The 22,191-nt window shown below is 28.9% G+C and overlaps 3 protein-coding genes across 3 annotated transcripts; 1 reads left to right on the forward strand and 2 right to left on the reverse strand.

Annotated features, from left to right (window-relative positions):
- The first annotated feature begins 887 nt into the window (after window positions 1–887).
- LOC145828612 (uncharacterized) lies at window positions 888–4,482 on the forward strand. Its single transcript, XM_082936401.1, has 2 exons — window positions 888–1,028; window positions 2,938–4,482. The coding sequence occupies exons 1-2, from the start codon at window positions 984–986 to the stop codon at window positions 3,946–3,948; spliced, it is 1,056 nt and encodes a 351-aa protein (XP_082792527.1). The 5' UTR covers window positions 888–983; the 3' UTR covers window positions 3,949–4,482.
- A 6,116-nt stretch (window positions 4,483–10,598) lies between these two features.
- Window positions 10,599–12,095, reverse strand: LOC145836441 (E3 ubiquitin-protein ligase DTX3L-like). Its single transcript, XM_082944243.1, has 2 exons — window positions 12,069–12,095; window positions 10,599–11,342 (listed from the first exon to the last, which is right to left on the reverse strand). Exons 1-2 carry the CDS (start codon window positions 12,093–12,095, stop codon window positions 10,599–10,601), a joined length of 771 nt encoding a protein of 256 aa, XP_082800369.1.
- Window positions 12,096–12,782: 687 nt separating this feature from the next.
- On the reverse strand, window positions 12,783–13,667 carry LOC145836452 (E3 ubiquitin-protein ligase DTX3L-like). The gene has a single exon (XM_082944254.1). It carries the CDS (start codon window positions 13,665–13,667, stop codon window positions 12,783–12,785), a length of 885 nt encoding a protein of 294 aa, XP_082800380.1.
- Window positions 13,668–22,191: the final 8,524 nt, after the last annotated feature.

Here is a 22,191-nt window from a genome sequence, read left to right on the forward strand (position 1 = left end):
AAGAATAAAACAATGGATTTTGTAGCAGGAAAAACCTCAAAAGCAGGAAATTAAACTTAAACCAGAATGTCTGAAACAATTAGCCAGTTTGATGTAAAATCATGGTGTTTCTGTATACAAAAATGTAAGTTAAAAGTTCAGTTTCTAGATAAACATAATGCTTAAATGTTGCACATGGAATTGGAACCATGTAAAACATTTCGTCATTTCATTGGAAGTTTTTTTTAAGACTTTAATAAAAAAAGTTGTGCATACGTTTAGTACCTTGTTCTATTCAAGAAAATATTGCACAGATTAGATTTATAACTTAAAAGTTGAATGTATTTTCAGCATGTTTAAATTAATTGACTATAGAATTAAAAGTTTGTACTAGATACAGTTTTTCAATAATTGTGTTTAAATAAATATTGAACAGATTGACATTTTTTTGTTTAAAACTTTTGTATTATTAGACAGTGTTTAGCACAACATTTTGTAAATGTTTCGTTTAAGTTTGAATAAAACCTGTTTTTATGATTGAAGTATTTAAATTCGGTTAAACTAAAGCTTCTGTTTTAATCCAAATAAACACTCAAGTTTTCACCAGCGCAAGTGTTCAAAAGCATAAAAAAGATGCTGCTTTCCAAGAAGCTAATTTACAGGAAACTCGAAGGTTGCTGCTTCAAAGCACCAGAAGATTTGAGCTGCTTCGCTCCTCACACACGCAGCGTCTCTCAAGGAGCAAATATACATGAAGTAAAATGAAAGAGAAATCAAAATTGCGGCCGCGAGCCTGCTCTTTGCTCGAAGCGCGCATACGAAAGTAGCTGCCTCGTTTTTTTTAGTTCTCTCGAATTCGAGAGAGATCGTAAGCGCCAAAAGCAATGCTTTTTTTTCTTTTTGTCTACATTGTAATGATTTGATTTAACAGTGGGTGCACCGTATCAGAGTTGCATTTTGAATGAAAATTGGCTTCAGCAACACCCGTACATACTGAAGGAATCATGATGAAACAGTCTACAAACAACAGCATCCAAACTCATAATGAGGTAAGTAATTTATTTTCCTTAAATATAAATAGTAGATTTGTTAGTAATTTATGCAATTTTTAAGTGGTTTAAACTAGTTTTGTACCCTTTTATCAATTTTGAAAGTAGAACTTGCTAATCAACTTTTGACTAAACATGTGCTGTAAATTATTTTAGTTTAATTATGCTTATCAAGAAAAAAAAATTTAATTGGTAAGGAAATTCAATGAACTAAAAATATTGCTCACTTGAAATAAAATTGTTTTTAGTTTTCCCTAAATTAACTTTATACTTTGATATGGTTCTAGAAAACTTTAGTTTATATAAAGCTATAAACTGTTTACAAAGCGTTAAACAAAAAAACAGTAATGTTATACATTAAAACACTAGGTTTATAGTTTAAAATTTTTTTCAAAAGCTCACCAAAAACTTTTGCTGTATGCAAAACAAATCAAACAATTTCTTAATAGTTTTGGATTATTACATCACTTGACATTTTACAGATTTTATAAAACTGTGTATTTTCACAACACTAGCAGTCTCAAGTTAAAATTAATTTTAACCTAGCAGTTAATAACTTGTTGTTGCGCGCTGCAATCTGAGCCTGTGATTGGTCAGAATTAACATCGTTCGATTGGTTGTTCTATTATGCAATAGCGCTCGCCTGCTTTGATTTGTTTTTAAACTTTTCACTTCCTGTCTTTCTGTATTAGTCGCGTTGAAACTTGTATTAATTGTCACCTGATAACAGTGTGGGCTTTTAGGTTTATAATAAGTTTAGTAAAATAACAACTCAAAAAACTGTAAGTTCGTTTGTTGAAGCAAATTGGTTTTAAGTTTAATTGTTTATACTAGTTAACTTAACTTGTATAAGGATCTATATATACAAAGTTTCTCAATAAATTATTGTAATAGTTAATTCATAGTCATCTTTTAGTTTTCAGTTTTAATAAAAAATACTCTAGATTAATATTCATTTAATACTAGTAGGTTCCTAAAAACTAATTTATCTAAAAAAATGTTTATAGTGTAAGTATTTTTTTTCGGTAGTGTTGTATTTGAGTTTAGTAGATTTCTTTACACTTATGTCAATACAACATAACTTATTGCTTTTCATAAAGTAATACGAATCATTTAAGCTTAAATATATCTATTTGTTTTAAGCATTAACAACCTTAGTATCTATAAAGATATCGTTTTAATAGGTTTATATATAAAAAATGTTAATGCAATTTAAGCTTAAAGGCATCTAATATGTAGAAATGGTAATGTTCAAACGTATAGCTCTTCAGCGCTACTATACGAATGGTGTTAAAGTAGTACTCAAGCTGTGATATAACACTGTGTTGCAAAAGTTTGCTTAGAAGTAATTGACATAAACAAGTATTGAAACTTAAGTTTAACTAATAAAACTCCAATTTTTATTTGTTTGGAAGTAACAACTAACTAGATACATAGCAGAAATAAGATTAAAAAACAATTGCATTTCTACGCTAATAAAGCTATGCTACTTTCAATGTATTAAAGTGTTAAAACCACATTCGTTTAAAATTTAAAAAAAGTTATGAAATATCAGATAAGTATATCATTAAATTAAACAATTTTACTTCAAAAAAAATCAAATGAGTATTTGAAGTTGATAATAGTATATTACATAAATTTCATCTACAGAAACTTAGTTGAAAAATCTTAGTAAGTGAAATCAAAAAACAAATGCATTAATATACATGAAACTATTTTACATTTATAGTTTAAAAATATTAAAGAAACTGTCATCCAAAGTCTAGTCAAGTGGATGACATTTTTTATTATACACTTCAAAGTTATACTATATGCTAATAAGCTATTAACTTATTTTTAATTTCATCAAAACTGTACTTTGCCGTAACTATAAAAAGATAAACGTTTTATAAAAACTTTTTTTTTTAAGATGGACTTGATGAATTTTCTGAGCGCCGACCTCATGCACAACCTCGACAACCCGCAGCTGGCAGACCAACCGCCTCTGCAGTCCACCGCCGGCTCCAACGTGTTCCAGGAAAACATCTTCAGCATGGAGATTCCCGGCGCCTCCGCTTCCTCCTCCAGCTCCAACTCCAGCCTGAACGCCATCGGCTCCCGCTTGCCCGTTCAGAAAACCCCCAACTACGCGGACCCGTTCGAAGGCTTCAGCTCCAACCAGTTCGTCAACAAGTCGGCGTCTGCCAGCGCCGACAACTTGCTCTTCCACTCGGTGTCGCCCATGCGCTCGAGGTCGCAGAGCGGCAGCAACTTCGGCAGCGTCTACCCCATGGCGCCCATAGGCACTTTGCCCAGCAAGCCGCTCGACGCTGCTAACTTCCAAAGCGACTACTTTCAGATGGCCAAGCTGATGGCGGAGATAAACGCTCTGGCGCCAATGGACGCCAAGAGCAACTTGCCGAAGATGCAAGTCAAGACGCTGTCCAACGACAAGTACAAGACCGAGTTCTGCGACCAGATAAAGCAGAGAGGGTTCTGCCAGTATGGGGACAAGTGCCAGTTCGCGCACAGCAGGAACGAGCTGCGGGAGAAGCCGAGGCACCCCAAGTACAAGACGAAGGTGTGCAACACGTTCAGGGACACCGGCTACTGCAAATACGGCAAGAGGTGCACTTTCATCCACCCGACAGCCGAAGAGCCGCAATCTGCCAATCAGAACACGCTCACCGCGCTGCTCCAGAATCTTCAGAACCAGCAGCAGCAGAGGTCGGCGATGCAGAGCAGCCAATCAGCGAACTTCATCTGCTCCAACCCGCTCAACATCCCGAGCAAGATCCGCCACGACTCGATCGGCATGGACTTCTCCCTGTCACCCAGCTCCTTCGCCAACTCTTTCGGCTCCTCGGCCGTGTCCAGCCACCAGGACCAAGCGCACCAGAGGCTGAGCGTGTTCAGGTCCCTCTCCTGCTCCGACAAGTGAGCTTGCGAATATGGGAATTACCCGAACTTTGTAAATATTTTCGTGTACAAACGATTTTAACGCCGAGCTTCGTGTTTTTCGTTTTGGCTTAAACTCTACCACAATGCCATTTGTGTTATACACTCGCGTCTACTTTAATATTCCTGAGTAGTTTCGTTTTATTTTTGCAGCGCTAACTTATATTATTTTAATTAACCAATTTCTAACTCTTTGATAATTTTCGCAAAACTTGTTATTTAACTTTCAAAAGCCTCTCTGCACACTGTTTGGTAGTTTGCTTTTCTATCGACTTAATTATTTATAATTCTTACAAACAAAACAAACAGTTTTTTTGTTGTTTGACGAAGCTCTGTAAAAAACGTGCTTTAACAACCTTTTCTTTTTGTATAATTATTTATAACCTTATCTACTCTTACTTATTATTTATGATTCCTATACAGTATTGTTCGTTTTTCAACTTTTTAATCGTGTCTTTTTACAAAGTTAAATATTTTTAAGTGTAATTATCTTAATAAACGTTTAGCTTTTTGTTTAGATTTAGCAAATTTTATTTATACTAGATAATTTAGAATAAACAACAATGTATGTATATACTTTTTGTTTCGTTTCAATTCTTATGAGTATAACAGAACTAAACTCTTTCTTATTGAAAGTAATATATTTGCTTAACTAACTTTTATATGAATGAATGTCGTTGTTTAAAATAAAACAAAAATGCTTATTTTAAGTTGTTTTTTTTTAGTATTAAAAACGGTTAAACCACCAACTAATGAACTAATTAATCATTTCAAGTATCGGTTTAACTAGCAATTAAAGTTTGTAGAAAAACAAATGATTTTTTTTTTTCAATATCATTGATTTTAAAATAAACGAACCATTATTAGACACATCACTATTTAATGATTAATAATTAAAACAGTAAACAAAATACAAATTTGTAGTACAAACTTACTAAAAATCAAACTTACTAATTCAATTTACATATGTATATATATATACGTGTAACAAACAAAGATACGCGCCGTTCAAAAACAAAAAGACAGTTACCATTTACTAAATTAAATCAATTACTACAAGTTGTTTTCGTGACGCATACGCGAAGACTTGATGACAGAGTCACTTGAAAAAAGCCAATTAATATTACTGCTTTCCATATCACATGAGAGCGCGCGGCCGCAATGCAGAAAGTTGTTATTGCCGCTGCAAGTATTCCCAATATTTATGTGTGTGGGTGAGAGCTCTTGAGTGTTTTGATGGAAAAAAACGAACTTGAACTTGCTTCGTTCCACTCGCCGTGAATGAGCGTCACAATGGAAAATGCGGAAAACTGAAGATTGCGCGCTTTTGAGCAGCGCCGTGTGAATGAAGAACGCAGGAATTTTGCATGTAAACATTTGGAATTCTGTAACAAGAAGAGCGCTGCGGGAGCTCCTGCTCTTCGAATTTAACGATTTTCGCCCGAGGAATTTCGTTGCCTGTGTTTTGTGTGCGTGTTTTGACCATTCGAAAGTTTGTTTTGCTTGGAAATTGACAATGAGGCTGCTCGGGTTCTGTGATAATACATAGTTTTTGAACATTAAAGAAAGACAAAGAAGAACATCCTTTTTGTTGAATGCTTCTTTCATGCTCAAAATCTTTATGTTCGTAAGCCCGCGTATAACAAACAAAAAATTACGAAATTTTCTTTTGTCAGCAGCAAAAGGGTCAGCTGAGCCTGTATTTATTTGCTAATGTTTTAAAAACAAATATTTCACTTACAGACCACCTAGTAAATAAGGCAAGTTTAAATGGTGTCTTTTTTCAAACTTGCTACATTAAAAGTTAAATATTTACATTCGGAAAACATCACGAGCAACATTAAGAAGTCCAATTTTCGTAAACAAAGCTTGAAGCTGCATTTACTTAAAGTTTAGTTTTTGTTTATGAGTTTTACAAACAATACTTAAGTTTTATTTCTAACATCTGCAACGACAAGTTAAAAAGTATTATAGTCTATATTCTAACCAAAAAGTCTAACATATAACATTAACCTATGCAAGCTAACTTTAAAACAAAATTTAATATTTATTTTATTGTAATTATTTTTTAGTACTTTCATCTTCTGCGTAACTTCTAACTTAATTATTATACTACAACAATAAAATTTATAATAAGCAAAATCAAATATGTATTGTCAAAATATATTGTTACAAATACACAGTGGACCCAAACCGCGTTAAATTAGAAACAGGGAATAACGTTTTGTATAAAATCAATACTTGTATTTTTTTCAAATGCAGCTTTATTGTAGGTAAGGACATATCTATTAAGTTTTTCAAATTAAGTAAAACTATTAGAACAAAAGTTATCAGATTTGTAATAGTAACTTTTTTGAGAAAAGGTTTATTATAAACTTAGAAAAAGGCACGTTAGACTAAATTCTATTTACTTTTTATATTGTAAGAGCTTGTGGACCAAAAAGGTACAAGATACTTAGTAGACCAAAAATAACAAGTCAAGTTAAACTTATTATTGAAAATTTTATAAGTAAGTTATACAAGATATTTTAGACAAAACTAAATCCTAATAAATTTGTAATGAAAATGTTTATACAATTTAAAAAAAATTCTTTTGCACTTGTCAGCATTTATTTTTCAACTTTTGAAGTAAAGTAGATCTAAGGTTTTTAAAAATAAATACTGCTGACGAGTGTGAAATTATCATAATCTTTAAAGCTTAACTAGGTTAAGCACAAAAGTGGAAAAAATACAAACATTCTTTTTTGAAAAAAAAAATTATAAAACTGGTAGTTAAACTAACTAAATAAAACTTAAAAGTATCCTTTTAAGCTATAAAAAAAAGTATTTTATATGAAACATTTTTTTTCTTTGAACAATGTTTTTCAAGTTTTAAAGACATCAGAATTCAGTCTAAGCAAAAAACTGCCTCGTATCAACTGGCAAATTTTCTACTCTAAAAAGATTTTTAGCTTTATATTAAGTTCTAACTGCGCTAAAATTGACTTTTTCTGACCATCAGTTTTCAAACAAAAACTCAATTATGAACTCTTTTCAAATTCTTTTTGCTAGTCTATTGTTGTAACATATATAAACAAAAAGATGTTTGGTTTTCAAAAACAAATGTTTGGTTTATTCAGCTTCATCAACGCTCCTTGGTAACTTTTGTTTTGTAAAAAATAACCCAACATGTAGAAAAGTAGTATCTAAAACTAAAATTTTAGATTTTTTTATAACTGAGAAGTTGTAAAGTAAGCGAAGTTGCTTAGCAGTTTGCTGCACAATATATTTATTTTTGCTTGCCATCAGATTAATCAGAGAATTTAAAACCTAGGCCTTAATTTTTCGTTATATATTTTCAATAAAGGTGGTAGCAAAAATTAAAACTAATAAAAACGGTAAAAAAGTTTTAAACTAAACGAATAAAACTTTATTCTTTAACAAATATGATACTAAAAACGAAAATAAACAACTAAGTTTATATTTATATTAAGTAGATACATTTTAAAACTGCATTGTAAATAAAAAACAATTTAAGCGAGAAACATACTAAAAAAATCTTTACTAACTGAAGTTTTTAGTAATACATTTTATTAAAACCTTATTAAGTTTGCATTAAAACTAAATTTAATAAAACGCAAATAGTAAGTTTTTTTTTGTTTACATTTTTTGGTCAGTTACTAATTAAGTAACATAATCAGCTATTAACATTCTTATAAATGTAAGGAAAACATTTTTCAATAAAAGCTTAATCATACAACTTCAATCATAAGACCGAAAGTTTTTCTTAGACAGAGACGAAACCTGAGTTTCAGCCTAACGAAAGCTTGTGGTCTAATATAATCTAATTATTGAATTAATATAATTAGACCTTTGTATTAAATTGATGTTCTCTCGACTTTAAGTTTAAGTAAGTCCAAGATTAGGCTCTGTTAGACTTTTACCAAATGTTTTCTTTGATAGTAAAAGTTTACAGAAAAAAAAAATTGATAAATTTAAGTAGATTATTTGGAAAAAATCTAAAACAATTAGTTTAAAATTATTGTTAACACTAAAGCTGAATATAGTTTAATTTTATTAAAACTTAGTTGAAATTTAAACAACACACTTTTCATACTAGGAGGTTAAAAACTGCTTGAGAATGAAACGTTGTTTTTATTACTACCATTTTCAAAGTTCTTGTAAATATTTTTTAAGACCACCTTTCAGTTTTGTAATATAGTTTTAGTGAATATAAACAGTTGTTAATCTTGATTATTGTATTTTTTGTGTTTGATTTCAGTCTCAAGTGAGATAAAAAGCTTAGTTTGTAGGATTTCAATAAAATAAATAAAAGCTGAGTACTAAACTAGTTTAATTCTACTTTTCTACATTCTTTTGTTTTATCTGTAAAAGTAATAGGTTTACTCTTAGATGTTGCAGAAATAACACTTATAAGAATTAAGCTTAGGCTTTTTAATTTAAACCAGCCGTAAATTTTATTTAGGATAGCCGAAGTAACCTTTCTATTCATCTTGAAAATTTCAATTGAAACTTTTGAACTTCTGAAGTGCTGCCATAACTGATCGAGTACGTCAAAACTATTGTAGTTTTAGAAGCAAAGGTTTCTTAAATTGTGAGTAAATCATGTCTTAGTTATTTAAATCATGTATAGAGTTTTAGCGTAAATATGACTTTTAGAGAGTTAATTAAATTAGAACTGTAGTTTTATGAAAATATGCAACTTTATTTTCTTTATTTGAAGCAATAGAAGGTCATAAATGAATACTTTCTATACAAACTTTCTATAAGGCTAAATAGTTTTTTTTTAACATTTTATATAACTTAAGTAAATTTATATAAAATTTTAATGCCAAATCCCTGTAAAACAAATTAGCAAGTCTCGTCAGATTTATTTCTAATTTTAGTTCTTCTAGTTTTAAACTTGTTTTATCTTTCTTTAACTAATTTTTTCTAGAATTTTTTCATATCGTTTAGTTATAGTTTTTCAGATTTAATCAGTTACTATACCCATGTTGTTAAGTAAAAACGTTACGCTCATAATAATTAGCAATATTTTTAACAAATCGTTTTAATTTTCATCTTAAAAACATTTTTTCATCACTCGTCGTTTTTGTTCAAAAACAGTACAAGATCATTTGTATTTAGTAATCTACCGGATTCACATATCAGGAAGATCCGGCCGAATCCGAACAGCTTAACTTTCCATATTATCAATGCTAAACTACACGTGTTTTTACACCCTATAAAATGGTAAGAACATGTAGAAGTAGCAAAAACTAGAATATGTAAGGCAATTGGTGTTTTGAATAAAACAAAATACTTTTTAAGTAAGAAGATTTTGTTTTTAAACTACGATTCAATTTTCATGATTTACATTACATACGATTTGTTGAGTTAGAGTGAATTGAATATGGCTAGAATTCATAAAGTTATTATACTTATTAATAGAGAACATTGATATACAAAATACTTAACGATATGATGAAAGTGTTAGAATCTTAAAATAAACAATACAATACCTCATGTTGAAGACTATTTTGATTATGTAGGAATTTACGGAAAAACTTTTACTAGGTTTTTTTTAAGTACAAACAAACTACATAATCATTCAACAAAGTCTTATAAAAGAAACCATTTCTTACCAGGATTTATTAATAAATATTAACCAAAAGTTTCTAGCTTATATTGATAGTAAGCTGTAATAAATGCCTTAAAATTAAAACCACATTGATTGGTACCAGATTAAACTGAGAGAAATTTTATTTAAAAGCCAATAGAATAAAAAAATATAAATAGAAAAATGAGTTTATTACTTTTCGTATATTTTTAAAGAATGCTATAGTTACTTTTTATTTAAGACTAGACATTTAACTTATTAATTACATTTTTTAACTTTAGATGACATTGGTCCATTGTCAATTGCACCAACTTTTTATTGTATACTAAGACGTAATAAAGTATGTTAAAGTAAATAGTTAGAAACAAAGTATTTTTAAGATTCTGAAAAAAAAGATATTTACAGTAACCTTGTATAATTTTATTAATTAAGCTCTTATTAGTATCCACTATCTTATTTTAATTATTTTTTAGTTCTCTATTATTGTAAAACTATTGACATTGTGAGGTATGTCCTTAAATTGTACACAGTATACTTATTACATGCTACTAAAAGTTACAATAATTTTGTTTGAAGCAATTTTTAATTCTTTAAATAAATAATATTTTTTTAAGTTATTTAAATTTAAAATAAATACATCTTTTAAAATAAATTCAAAGTATAAAACCGTTTAACTAGGTATTTATACATGACAAAACTAACTTTGTAAAACTACTTTGTTAGGTGTACAACTAGGATGTAATATTCTTTATTGAACGATAAAATAAAAACGCTCAAAAATTTTATTCTAAGGACATGGTGTTCGAAAGAACTTGTCGGTTATCGAGTCATACACAACAAGCTTTTACAACCTATGACGAGCTAATAAAAATTAATTATCAAAATTTTACGTTTAATTTAAAGTAACTACGTTTAGTCTTTTTTTTTTGTTGCAATAACCTCAAAGAAATACAAAACTTGTTACTAGTTAAGCTTCTTAAACTATTTTTCCATACCCAATAATAAACACTGGACAATCAATAGTCTTAAAATTTTTACTGAATTCCCATGGCTTTCATATCTTCAACTACTCGTGCCAGATACGTAGGGTCTGGATACCCGTACTCAGTGTTCGGTTTTAGCCTTGTCTTGTGGTGAATGTCGTTCCAAGTGATCCTGTTGTAAACATTGGTCCACAGACTCCCCCCGATCGTAAACGTCCTCTTCATCTTCCACGCCTGCTTGAACAGCTCGAGAACGCGTCTACCCTGCGGATTGTCGGGCAAGTACGCCTTCCACTCTGCCCCTGTGTACCACAAGCCGGGATTCTGGTGCCTGTAGTCTTGATATCCGCCGTACATCGTGTACGTAATGACGATCACTTTACAGTCCTCGTAGCCAGCCAGTGCTCCTGTCAGCAAGTCGCAGACCTCCCACATCATTTGGCCTGGCGGGCAGTCTCCTTCCATCTTCGGCCCGCACGCCCTGCAAACCGGGCAACGCTGTTCGAATTCGCTCGCTTCTCGGATGCACTTGGTGTGAAACTGGTGTGAGCAACGCGTCATCTTGCTCACCTCCAGGCCGTTGTTCTTACTTTCAAAGCAAACATTGCAGACGTCGTCGAAGTTGAATGAGCCCTGTAGGGGAATGAAGAACTCGTCACTTGCTTCGTAGTTTTCCCAGTCGTAATTGAATATGGCTTGCTGCCAGGGATAGAGGAAAGGATAAGGACCGTCATAGTAGTACACCCAAGGACTATAATTTTTTTCATAATAAGGATAAAGGAATGTGCAGCCCTTCTGTGAAAAATAATGTTTATGTAAGTTACAATTACGAAATGTATACAAATTCCAAACGAAAATTTTATCCCAATAAGCTCCACATTCACTAGTTTCTTCAATTTTTTAGTCACACTCTTTAAGAAAGAAGACGTTTTTTTTTTAAACAAACTAGCTTTTTTATAGTAATCAAAACTTCGTGTGCTTTTTCATTAAAAACTTTATTGAGCTTTAAAATACTTTATTTAAAGTACATTAAAATCTAATTTTTATCAAAAAACAGAGTAAAACATTCAACTATTACAAATACTAAACCTTTCTATATTTAAGGAACAATTCAAAAGTCAGTGCTTCCAGATTTGTGCCACCAGTACTCCTATGACACTCTTTCAATTCTCTGTATTCTTTGCGTTCTTGGCCAACCGCTGCTGTATGTCCTGCATCTTTTTATCGAAAGTTAGTTTAAACATTTTTTTCTAACGCATTTAAAAAGTGTTTATCTATATTAGAAGGATTATAACTTCTATGTTTTAATACTTTATTTTCAGAACAATGTTTCACACAGAAATAGAAATTGTCGCATAATAATAAAATCTAGAAAAAAAATATGTAAAATTGTAAGTGTACATTAGGCTTAACTTAAATTAAAACTGTCAATAAGGTATGAAAACAAACGAAATAATTTTAGTATTATAACTACAACTGATTAGTATCTTTTTTGTACAAATAAATCTTACTTAATTTAACACTCCATCTTGCTTGCTGAAAATTCATTTTGATACTTCCAATTATATAAGTCAAATTTTAGAAACTACTTTTTTTTCTAAATGTATGTCAAATTTATTACTCTGAACTAAATTACCATTTATGAGATAGCCATATTATAATAACAATAACTATTTAAAATAATTTTTTTAGTAAGATTAAAATTAACCAATTAGTTATTTAAAATAAATTAAAATGTAGTTTGTTAATTATTGTTCATTGTCTTATAGAAAACTTTTATTTATTTACAACATAAAATATCATAATATATATCCTATAATATAGATTTTATCTTTAATTCTAAATATTATTATAAAAATATTTTGTTTTATATATGTACAAACATACATACAATAGTTTTACTAAGACATTAACATTTTATTTAAAGGTAATAAGAAAAAAATATCAAAATAATAATGCAATAATAAAATTAGTATTTCAAGTAGTTTTAGTTTTCTGGTAATTTCTATATTAAAACTTAAAATTAGTTTAAACACTGTTTTAAAAAACTAAAGCTTTTATTTTAAAAGTATTCTACTATCCTAAATTGTTTATTATTAAACGTTTATAATCATTTTTTTCTTGCATTAAACCTCAAAGAAATACAATTTCTGTTATAATTAAGTTTCTTTAGGTAATTTCTATGCCCTATAATACAATCTGGTTAAGCAAGTAATGATTTATAGTCTCAAAATTCTACTGAATTCCCATGGCTTTCATATCTTCAACAACTCGTGTCAGGTACGTAGGGTCCGGATACCCGTACTCAGAGTTCGGTGCGATGCTGGTCTTGTGGTGGATGTCGTTCCAAGTGATCCTGTTGTCGGCATTGAGCGCCAGGCTCCTCCCGATCGTGAACGTCCTCTTCATCTTCCACGCCTGCTTGAACAGCTCGAGAACGTGGTTTCCTTGCGAGTTGTCCGGCAAGAACGCCTCCCACTGTATCCCCTGGTACCGCACGCCGGGGTTCTGGTGCCTGTCGTCTTGATATCCGCCGAACATCGTGTACGTGATGACGATCACCCGGCATTCTTCGTAGCCTGCCAATCTTCCTTTAAGTTCGTCGCTGACATACCACATCATTCGGCCCGGCGGGCAGTCTCCTTCCATCTTCGGCCCGCACACCCTGCATATCGGGCAGCGCTGGGAGATTCTGCACGCTTCTCGGATGCACTTGGTGTGAAACTGGTGTGAGCAGCGCGTCATCTTGCTCACCTCCATGTCGTTGTTCATGCTTTCCAAGCAAATCTCGCAGTTATCGTCGGAGCTGAATTTGCCCGAAAGAGGAACAAAAAACTTATCAGCTGCTTCGTTATTCTCACAGTCGTAGTTTAATATGGCTTGTTGTCCGGGTTTCAGGGGAACATAACCGTCATAAATCTCCAACCAAGGACCCTCATTTTGTTGATTGTACGGATAAAAGTTTCTATATTGCCACTGTGAAGCGGTGAATTTAGCTAGCATTTGGTACTTCATCATTTTCCACTTCAACACTTGGTAAGCAGTTTTGTTTGGCTTCATGTTTTTCCGGGAATAGGTTGCTTTTCTTTTTAAACGCTTCTTCAAACGATTCCAATACATGTTTTGCAAACAAAGTTTTCTACGCTTCAAGATAAGAAGTATAACTTATTAAAAAATATCTGAAAAAATAAAATTATTACGAAATCATTAGTTTTTTATTCGTTAAAATAAAATACTATTTAAGCTCCAATTTTTTTTTTGTGATTTAGTATTTTTAATTTTACTCGTTTAATATTTTTTATAAGAAAATTATAAAATTAATTTCAAAAAGCAAGTTAATTTGTTTTTTAAACAAATTTAATTTCAAATTTTTATATTGTTTAAATTCTATTACTATTCTTAAATTAAATTACATAAAACTTAGCTAATTAGTATGACTGAAGTATTTCTTTTCTTAAAACTATGTTGAATAACTACTTATGAGGCATAAAGAACTTCACAAATTTTGAAATTTTTTTATTGACCATAGCTTGAATAATTTTTACGCTTAACATTTTTCTACTCTGTTCTAATTGATAAATAGTTTAATTCTAAGCGTTTAGCTTTAGATACATAAACTAATACTTTTTAGAAAATTTTGACAAATCTGTTAAAAATTATCGGGTCGGTTGTAGCAGTAATATAAATAAATTTTTAATTCATAGTTGTATGCAAGTGAGGTAACTTTTAGTACGGCATTACAAAAACAACATTCAAATCCTCACCCGTAATTACCGTTTTAAATCTCTATACCTTTACTCTTAACCTAACCAAACTTACTTAAACAAATAAAGCAGATAGAAAAAAGTATTATATTAATTAAATCTTAAAATATACAGAATTCAAGTCTTATCCATTTAGAAGCGCCTAGATATTGCAGCCGACAGCATATTATTGTTTGAGCTGATAAAAAATAGGCTAAAATAGCCAAACATTTAGAGGTTTTACAATAAACTGTACCCATGGTATATGACTTGATTACCATAAGCTTCTTTCCTTGTCCTTAGAACAAACATTTTGAACTTTTTTGTCGTTTAATAAACAGAAAAAGTTTCATCTAAGATAAAAATATAAAATGGTAGTATAAATATAATAAGTAGTGATATAACAATAAATATTTTCTTAAATCTAATCGAATAAAAGATTTTATAAACTAGTTAGTGTTGTGACTTTTATATTGTAAACTTAGTTTGTCATTACTTGCTTATTTTATTTAGCTTTTAGCTACGGGAAATTCCCTATTTAAACTAAATCTAAAATCTTCTGAAACTTTATGTTTATGAAGTTTTCAAACAAGTTTTAAGTAAGTTTACAATCTAAATTTGTCAAAAGTGAAAGACCTTAAGGAACTAACTTAAAACAGGCTTCAAAGTCTAAGATATATTGTAGTTTTGCAACCTAACTTTATACTGTTAACAGATATATATTGTTACCAACTTTTATATAGTTTATTAAACATTAAACAAATAACATATATTAACAAAAAAAGACAACTTTCATAAATACAATCAATACACCTGGTGTGGAAAAAATACCTTGAATTTAAATGTTTAATGTTTCAGAATAGACCTAGTCGTGATTTTAAATTTTGTGTTGCCTGATGTGGTAGGAGTCCTAATGACTGATTTAAAAACTCTCTGAGTTGAACTTTGCAAAATTAAAACTTATGGCCAAAAAGTATACATAAAAAAAAGTTAAATCTTTTTATTCAATGGTAAAAAAAAGCATTAGTCAAACTATTTGCAATTATAACTGTTTTTTTGGCTATAGCAAATGTGTTACATAATAATATGTAATTTAACCTGCCGTATTGATATTTAACTTTTAAATACATAAAATTGAAAAAAACCAAAACTATATTTTAAACAAAAATAAAAAAACCTTGGTGACACTTTATTTGGCAAACACTCACAAGGCTAATTTCTAAACAAACAAAAAAATGTGAGAAAATCATGTAGCTCAATTTCCCAAGTGAGTTTTAACTATTGCAACAACAAAAATTCTCATACTGGCTCAACAAGAGTTTTTTGTTACTCTTTGTTAGTCATAGTTGCCATTTAACCTGGAGTCCTGGATTTTAAAATTAAAAGAAAAACAGAAAAATCTGAACATTGAAAAAATTTATAAAAGCTTAGGAGTATCTACTTTTTTTTTATATGTTAAAAAATTTAAGTATCTTCCATTTTCTTAGTAGCTGTAAACTATGAAGTTGAGGACTTAATAACCTAATGAAAAAACACCTATTTTTAACTAAAAGCAACTTTAGTTTTTTCTTTTTTTTTTTTAAACTTATTGTTTTTATTTTTTTGAAAGTTTTATAGAAACTTAGATTTAAATTATTTTATATGACTGTATGTGTGAATAAATGTATTTTGTAACGTAGAGTAAAAAATGTTAAAGCAAATGAAAAAAACACCTTAATATTACTTAGTGTCACCAAACAACTATGGTTACTATCTATTTTTAAAACTGCTGTTTGGTATACTTAACAAATACCAATTCTTACAAAAATCCTTACTAAAGTAAAACTACTTATTTTTACTTACTCTTCCTTTCTTACTTTAGTATTTCTTGTTTTGAAGGTTAACAATTATTTTTTTGTTTTTTTGTTATAAAATTTTTATTTTTTAATTTTTTTAAATTCTGTTCCGACAGAATTTTCTAAATACTGCAAGGAACATATCCTGAAAATTTGAGGTAGTTATCTCAAAAAACCTAGAAGGAGATAGATTTTTAGTGAGTTCTAGTTATTTGACGTTTTAGTTTGCGCCTTTCATAAGGATCCTATTGTTGCCTCTGACTTTGACCGGCTATATCTCAAAAATTATTTTGAAATTTTTAAATCTGTAAAAAGCATCTTGTAGCTTAGTAAAAACTATATAAAACAAGATCAAAAACCAAAAAAGGGTGTTTACCCCCCCCTATGCCCTTAAACAAAAATAACTTAGTGAGTCTGTATTAAAAAAGCAAACAGAAAACAGAACAAGAACAATTTTGAAGCTATTTCTTTTGTATCAGTTGTATACCTTTAAAATAATCTTTTAGGAGGTCATTTAAACTCTAACTTTAAAAATTTAATACAGGTTGCAATAGATTAGTACACATTAAAAATAGGAATGCAGTATCTTATTGGTAACTTTTAAGTACAAGCAATCATTTACCTAAAAACCTGGAAGTTGAAAATTTAAGGAAAAAAACAGCTTGAAAAACCTGGAGTTTTGAACAATTTGTACTAACAAAATAATGAAATTAATATAAGTATAACTTTTATACACTAAAAAATGGATATCTTTTGATAATTGTTTAACCAAGTAAAGTATTTAAAGTTATACATTAAAATTCAATATAAAAAGCAAAAACAGATTCTATATTTCTTTTAACATGACTTAAAAATTAATAAAAAACATCTTGGTTACAGGAAGACAAAACTGATAATGCTAAGTCTTACTGCAAGTTTGGAAAGGTTTCGTCTTACATGTAGATTAGTGCTTTTAGAAGCCACAGTATATCAAAAGAGCATAACTTTCAAATAGCTTTAAAAGTAGTGACATAAATTTTTAGTTGCTTTCTTTCTTGAGTTTATTCTTTTATCAAAAGCAATACTTGTAGTTTTGTGACTCTAGCTCTTTTTTTTATGTTTTGCAGAATATGAGTTGGTGTAAAAAAAAGCAAAAAAATACTCAAAAAAAAAATCTTAGGCTAATTTGTAGTCACACAGGCTTTTTTTCTCAAAGGATGGCAACCTTGCATTAAAACATCTCTCATAACTTATATATATTTAAAAGTAACAAGACAGTTTGTAATTGAAGAAACCTAAAATAAAATCAAAAAACTTTAAGGCGATTCTAAAAAACTAGTACCTACCCTGTAATAACTTAAAACATATTTAAAATCATATCAAATAAAGTTGAAAAAACTGAAGAAAACCTAGAAGAAGTTTCAAAAACTTACTGACCACCCTACTTAGTACAAATTTACATTTTTTAAAATTAAAAGTTTAGTTTTGCAGACTAATCATGCACTTAATTTTAAAGGCTTTTATTTATTACTTAAAACTTTTTTTCTATTTTTGAAATTATTTGGAATAAATATTAACTTCTTAATTATTTTAAGATATTAACTTATAGGTACTATTTCAACTTTATATTTTATCTACATTTCTAAAAAAATAGCAAGCTTAATCTTATCCCTAACCTACCTCACCTCAAACAAAGTTGTCTGAAACTTATATTTAAAATGGTTTAGAGATGAGTTTATAAAATAATAATTAAGTAAGTAAGAACATTTATAAGGAACAAAAAAATAAAAATAATAAAATATGTTCAATACTCGGTAGGGTGCTAACTTGTGCTATAGGGTAGCTTATAAATACAGGGAGCTTAGAGTTTTAAGCTAATTTTTGGCAAGTACTACAAAAATACCCTGTGCAAAACTTGAGATGATTTGAAGAAATTTTCACAATGGCAAAATTTGGTTTTATGAAAACCATCCCAATGCAAACTGATGTGACCCAAAAATCCAAACTTAGAATTTTAAGCTGCATTTTTTTTTACATTTGGCTAATTATCAAAAAAACATAATTTATGACAATTTAATAAAGTTTCATTGAAGCTTTTCTTGATTTATTATTTTTGGAAAAAAAAAGGAAATTCCGGAAAACTTATAAAAAGTCATAAAAATAAATAAAATTAAGATTTTACTTCACAAAGCTTTTTTTAAATTGTCTAAGTTGCACACAATGTGTTTTTGTGATAATTGGCCACATGTAAAAATTAAGTATTATATATTATTATTTATTTTACTGAGTTTTGCAACAGTAAGTTTTTATTATGTGTTTAAGTTTTACTATCTATAATTATAAAATGTGTGTAAGTGCTGAGTGTAGAATAGGATATCAATTTATTTATCAGAGTTCGTTCGCATCAGGATAAATCAGTTGTTTTGAAAAAAGTATGTGTTTTTTTTTTTGTTTTTTGCTTGAAAACTTTACAATTTCAGTTTATGTCATTTCAAGTGCTTGAAAACTTCTGAATCAAAAAAATTGAGAATAATCTTTATTTTTCTTGAGTAAATCTTATTAAGGTGTGAATTTATATCTAAGTATAAATTTAGTAATTTAAGGCAAAATTAGTCAGTATTTGTAAATTTGCTTTCTATTGCAACTGGTGTTACAAAAAAATCATGCTCTTAAATATGGGTGAGAAAGCAGTATGAAACCATATGAATTGAAAAAGGTATAAAAATGCTTTCGAATGGGTAAGGAGCACCAGAAACATCAATTCTTTTTTTTTCAAGCAGCCAACAAGCTCCAGCAAGTTTAGCACTATTACTGTTCCTGCTGATGCTGTTTGTGCTGAAATTATTTGGGCATTGACCGTGGCACTGAAAAGTTTTTCAGTAAATTCCTGTGATGACACAAGTAAAACTTTCAAAACAATGTTAGCAAAGTTCATCGTCACTTTACCATAGGAGCTCAAAAATTTTTTATTCAATATCTATTGAAGAAAGTCTCAATTAATTTGTTAAAAAACAACAAGTTAGTGTTGTTGTATCATACTAGGACTGTTTTAAACAGAAATCTTGTGCACAATACTTAACTTCCAAGTTTCCCAAGTATTGCTCTGCAGAGGATTTAAAATTTTGTTAAACGAGGCATTGAAAGAGTTGGATTTTAGCAAAATGATCCAACTTTCCATGGACGGACCACATGTAATTGGTCACTTTATAAAACTATTTTTTCCAGTAGAAAAGAAAGAGAATTGTCTGCTCTCATAAATGTTGGCACTTGTAGCCTCCATATTTTTCATGGAGCCATCCAATTTGGTTGCACAAAAACTAAATGGCAGATAGAAGAACTTTTGAAAAACTTGCATTCAATTTTTTTAATGCCCCATCATGCAGAAGTTATTATATTGCACAAACTAAAGCAACCAAATTTCCATTAAAATTTTGTCCCCATAAAGTTGGATTTAAAGTTAGCAAGTTGCTGATTGGGCAATTGATATATGGTCAAGTGTAGTTAGTATTCATAGTTAAACATTGGAAGACACACGTCTTAAGTAAACAGTCTAAGGCAATAACTTTAAAGTAATAATACAAATAACAAAATTAATTGATAATAACAAAATGACTTTTAAAGAGAATTTTACTTCTTTGAAAAAATATCAGGCTAAATTGGTCAAAATTTGGCGCACAAACTCTGGTTTAAGTTGAAATAAAAAACAGTACTGTCACTAAAGTAAATCCACAACACTTTGCTCTGGTCTAAATAGATAATAAAATCAGATACTGAAAGCAAAATATGTAGATAAATTCCAAAATTGAAATTAATTTAAAAAACTACTTGGTCATAGGTGTAAAATGATTAGCCAGGTCATAAAATAAAAACAAACAAAATCTATCCAAAAATAGTTTTAAATAATTTAGTACAGAAAAATTAAGATCAGAAAACTTGACAAATTTAAACATTTTGAAGACATTTTTTAAGTAACCAAACAAAAAAATTTTTAAGTAATGTCTGTTTAATTTTTAAATTTTCTAAGATAATAAAACAAAAATTAAAATCTAAATGCCAAAAAATCTGGAAAAAAATTGTCTTCTGTTTTGTATTCTAAAATCATTTAAAACTTTTGTACCATATAAAACTAATTTTAAACTGTTTATTCTACATCATGTCCTTACAAAATTCTCTTCATAATGTTATAGTTTAGGAAATCAGTCATTTTAATATTTTCAGCAAACTAGTTTTCTCATTCAAACTACAATTTGGATTCAGAGCTAACTCACAATTTATTCAAGCTTAAAACAATTGACTGAAACAACAGTTGGTATAAAATAGTTTTTGATTGTAAAATGTGCTTGTAAACTTTAGTGAACTACTTTTTAATATCAATTTTTTGGGTAGCTGTCTAAATTGCGCGAGGGGACAAAATTGCACAAAAACACAAAATTGCACAAAGATACTTTTGCACAAAGACTGATTTGCACGAGAGCACAAAATTGCACGAAGATAAAATTGCACGTAGACAAAATTGCACGGAGTTTCACTTTTGCACGAAGACACTTTTGCATGAGGGTACATTTTTGCACGAGCAGACAATGATGCACGCAGACACTTATGCACGAAGGGTGATTTTTGCACGAGTGACAATTTAGCACGGAAGGTCAATTTTGCACGAGTTTTGTTTCCTACCCAGAGACGGGTCAAAATTGCGCGTAGACATTTTTGCACGAGGGGACAAAATTGCACGAGAAAACTCTTTTGCACGAAAATATGTATATAATTTATTTAAAAAAAAATCAGAAATAAAGAAAAATATATAACTAAATAATAGAAAAATACGAAAAAAAACTATATAATATTGAAAAAATAAGTAAAAAATATTAAGTAAAAATAAAAAAAAAATAAAAAATAAAAATAAGTAAATAAATATTAAATAAGTAAAAATAAATTAATAAAAAAAAATTTAGTAACTAGAAAAATTAAAAATAATATTTTTAAGTTAAAAAAAGTTATTTCTCAGAAAAAAATAAATATTAAATGTTAAATAGATTAAAGTAAATAATAAAGAAGTCAGAATTTAAAAAATCAAATAACTAAATAGTAAATAAATTTTGAAAAAATCAAAAAATAAATAATATTTATAAAAATTTATAAATTTAATAATAAATACATAAAATAAAAGTCCAAAACAAAAGTTAATAAAATTATTAAAAAAAGTTAAAATAAATGAAATAAATAATTTAAAAAGTTTAAAAGAAATACTAATAATTAAAAAATTCAAAATTAACAAATTAAAAAATAAACAAAAATCAATTAAAAAAAATTTATAAAAATAAAAATAAAACTAGATTATAAAATTAGATTCTAACCGTTATTAAAATATTACTACCAAAAAGAGTTTTGTTTATACTAATAATTTTTTTTTGTTAAAAATAGAAATTAAGTAATTCTAGCTGTTGTATTATTTTGTTTGTCTTATTTTAGTCAAAAGCTTGTATCTCCTTTTTCTTCTAAAAAAGTAAGAAGAAAATTGCTTCTGCCAGTGCTTTTGCGCAAGTCTGGGTTAGATAAAGAGAAAAAACAGAGCAGGAGAAACTTAAGATATAATTAGAGCAAAACGCGTGCAAATAGTAATGCAACTAAGATAAAGTTTAGACAAATAGAAAATAATGATAGATAAATTATGTTTAAAAGGTTTGAAAAAAAAAAAAACAATTTTAAGTATAATTTATGGAAGTACACAGCCGTAACAGAATTTTTTACACAATGCACAATAAAAATTTCATCAGACGGATTTTCTCCTTTCTAAATTTATTTAATTGATTCACTGTTTTGCATGCTCGTTTTTTTCTGTGCAAAAGTATCTTCGTGCAATTTTGTACGCTTGTGCAATTTTAACACCTACCCATGTAAATATTATATGTAAGTATTATATTTTTTATTTTATTTTTTAATCTTGTTTTATTTTATATTAAAGTTTATATAATTTTAATTTATTTTAAGTTTACATCAATACATGTTTATTCTTTAATAAGGGATATTTTTATTAAAATAAAACCCTATTTTTATTTTTATTAAAAACTTTTTAAATTTTTTATAAGT

The sequence above is a fragment of the Thalia democratica genome, chromosome 1 (genome assembly GCF_965202585.1).
Source record: "Thalia democratica chromosome 1, ktThaDemo2.hap1.1, whole genome shotgun sequence".
NCBI lineage: Eukaryota > Metazoa > Chordata > Thaliacea > Salpida > Salpidae > Thalia > Thalia democratica.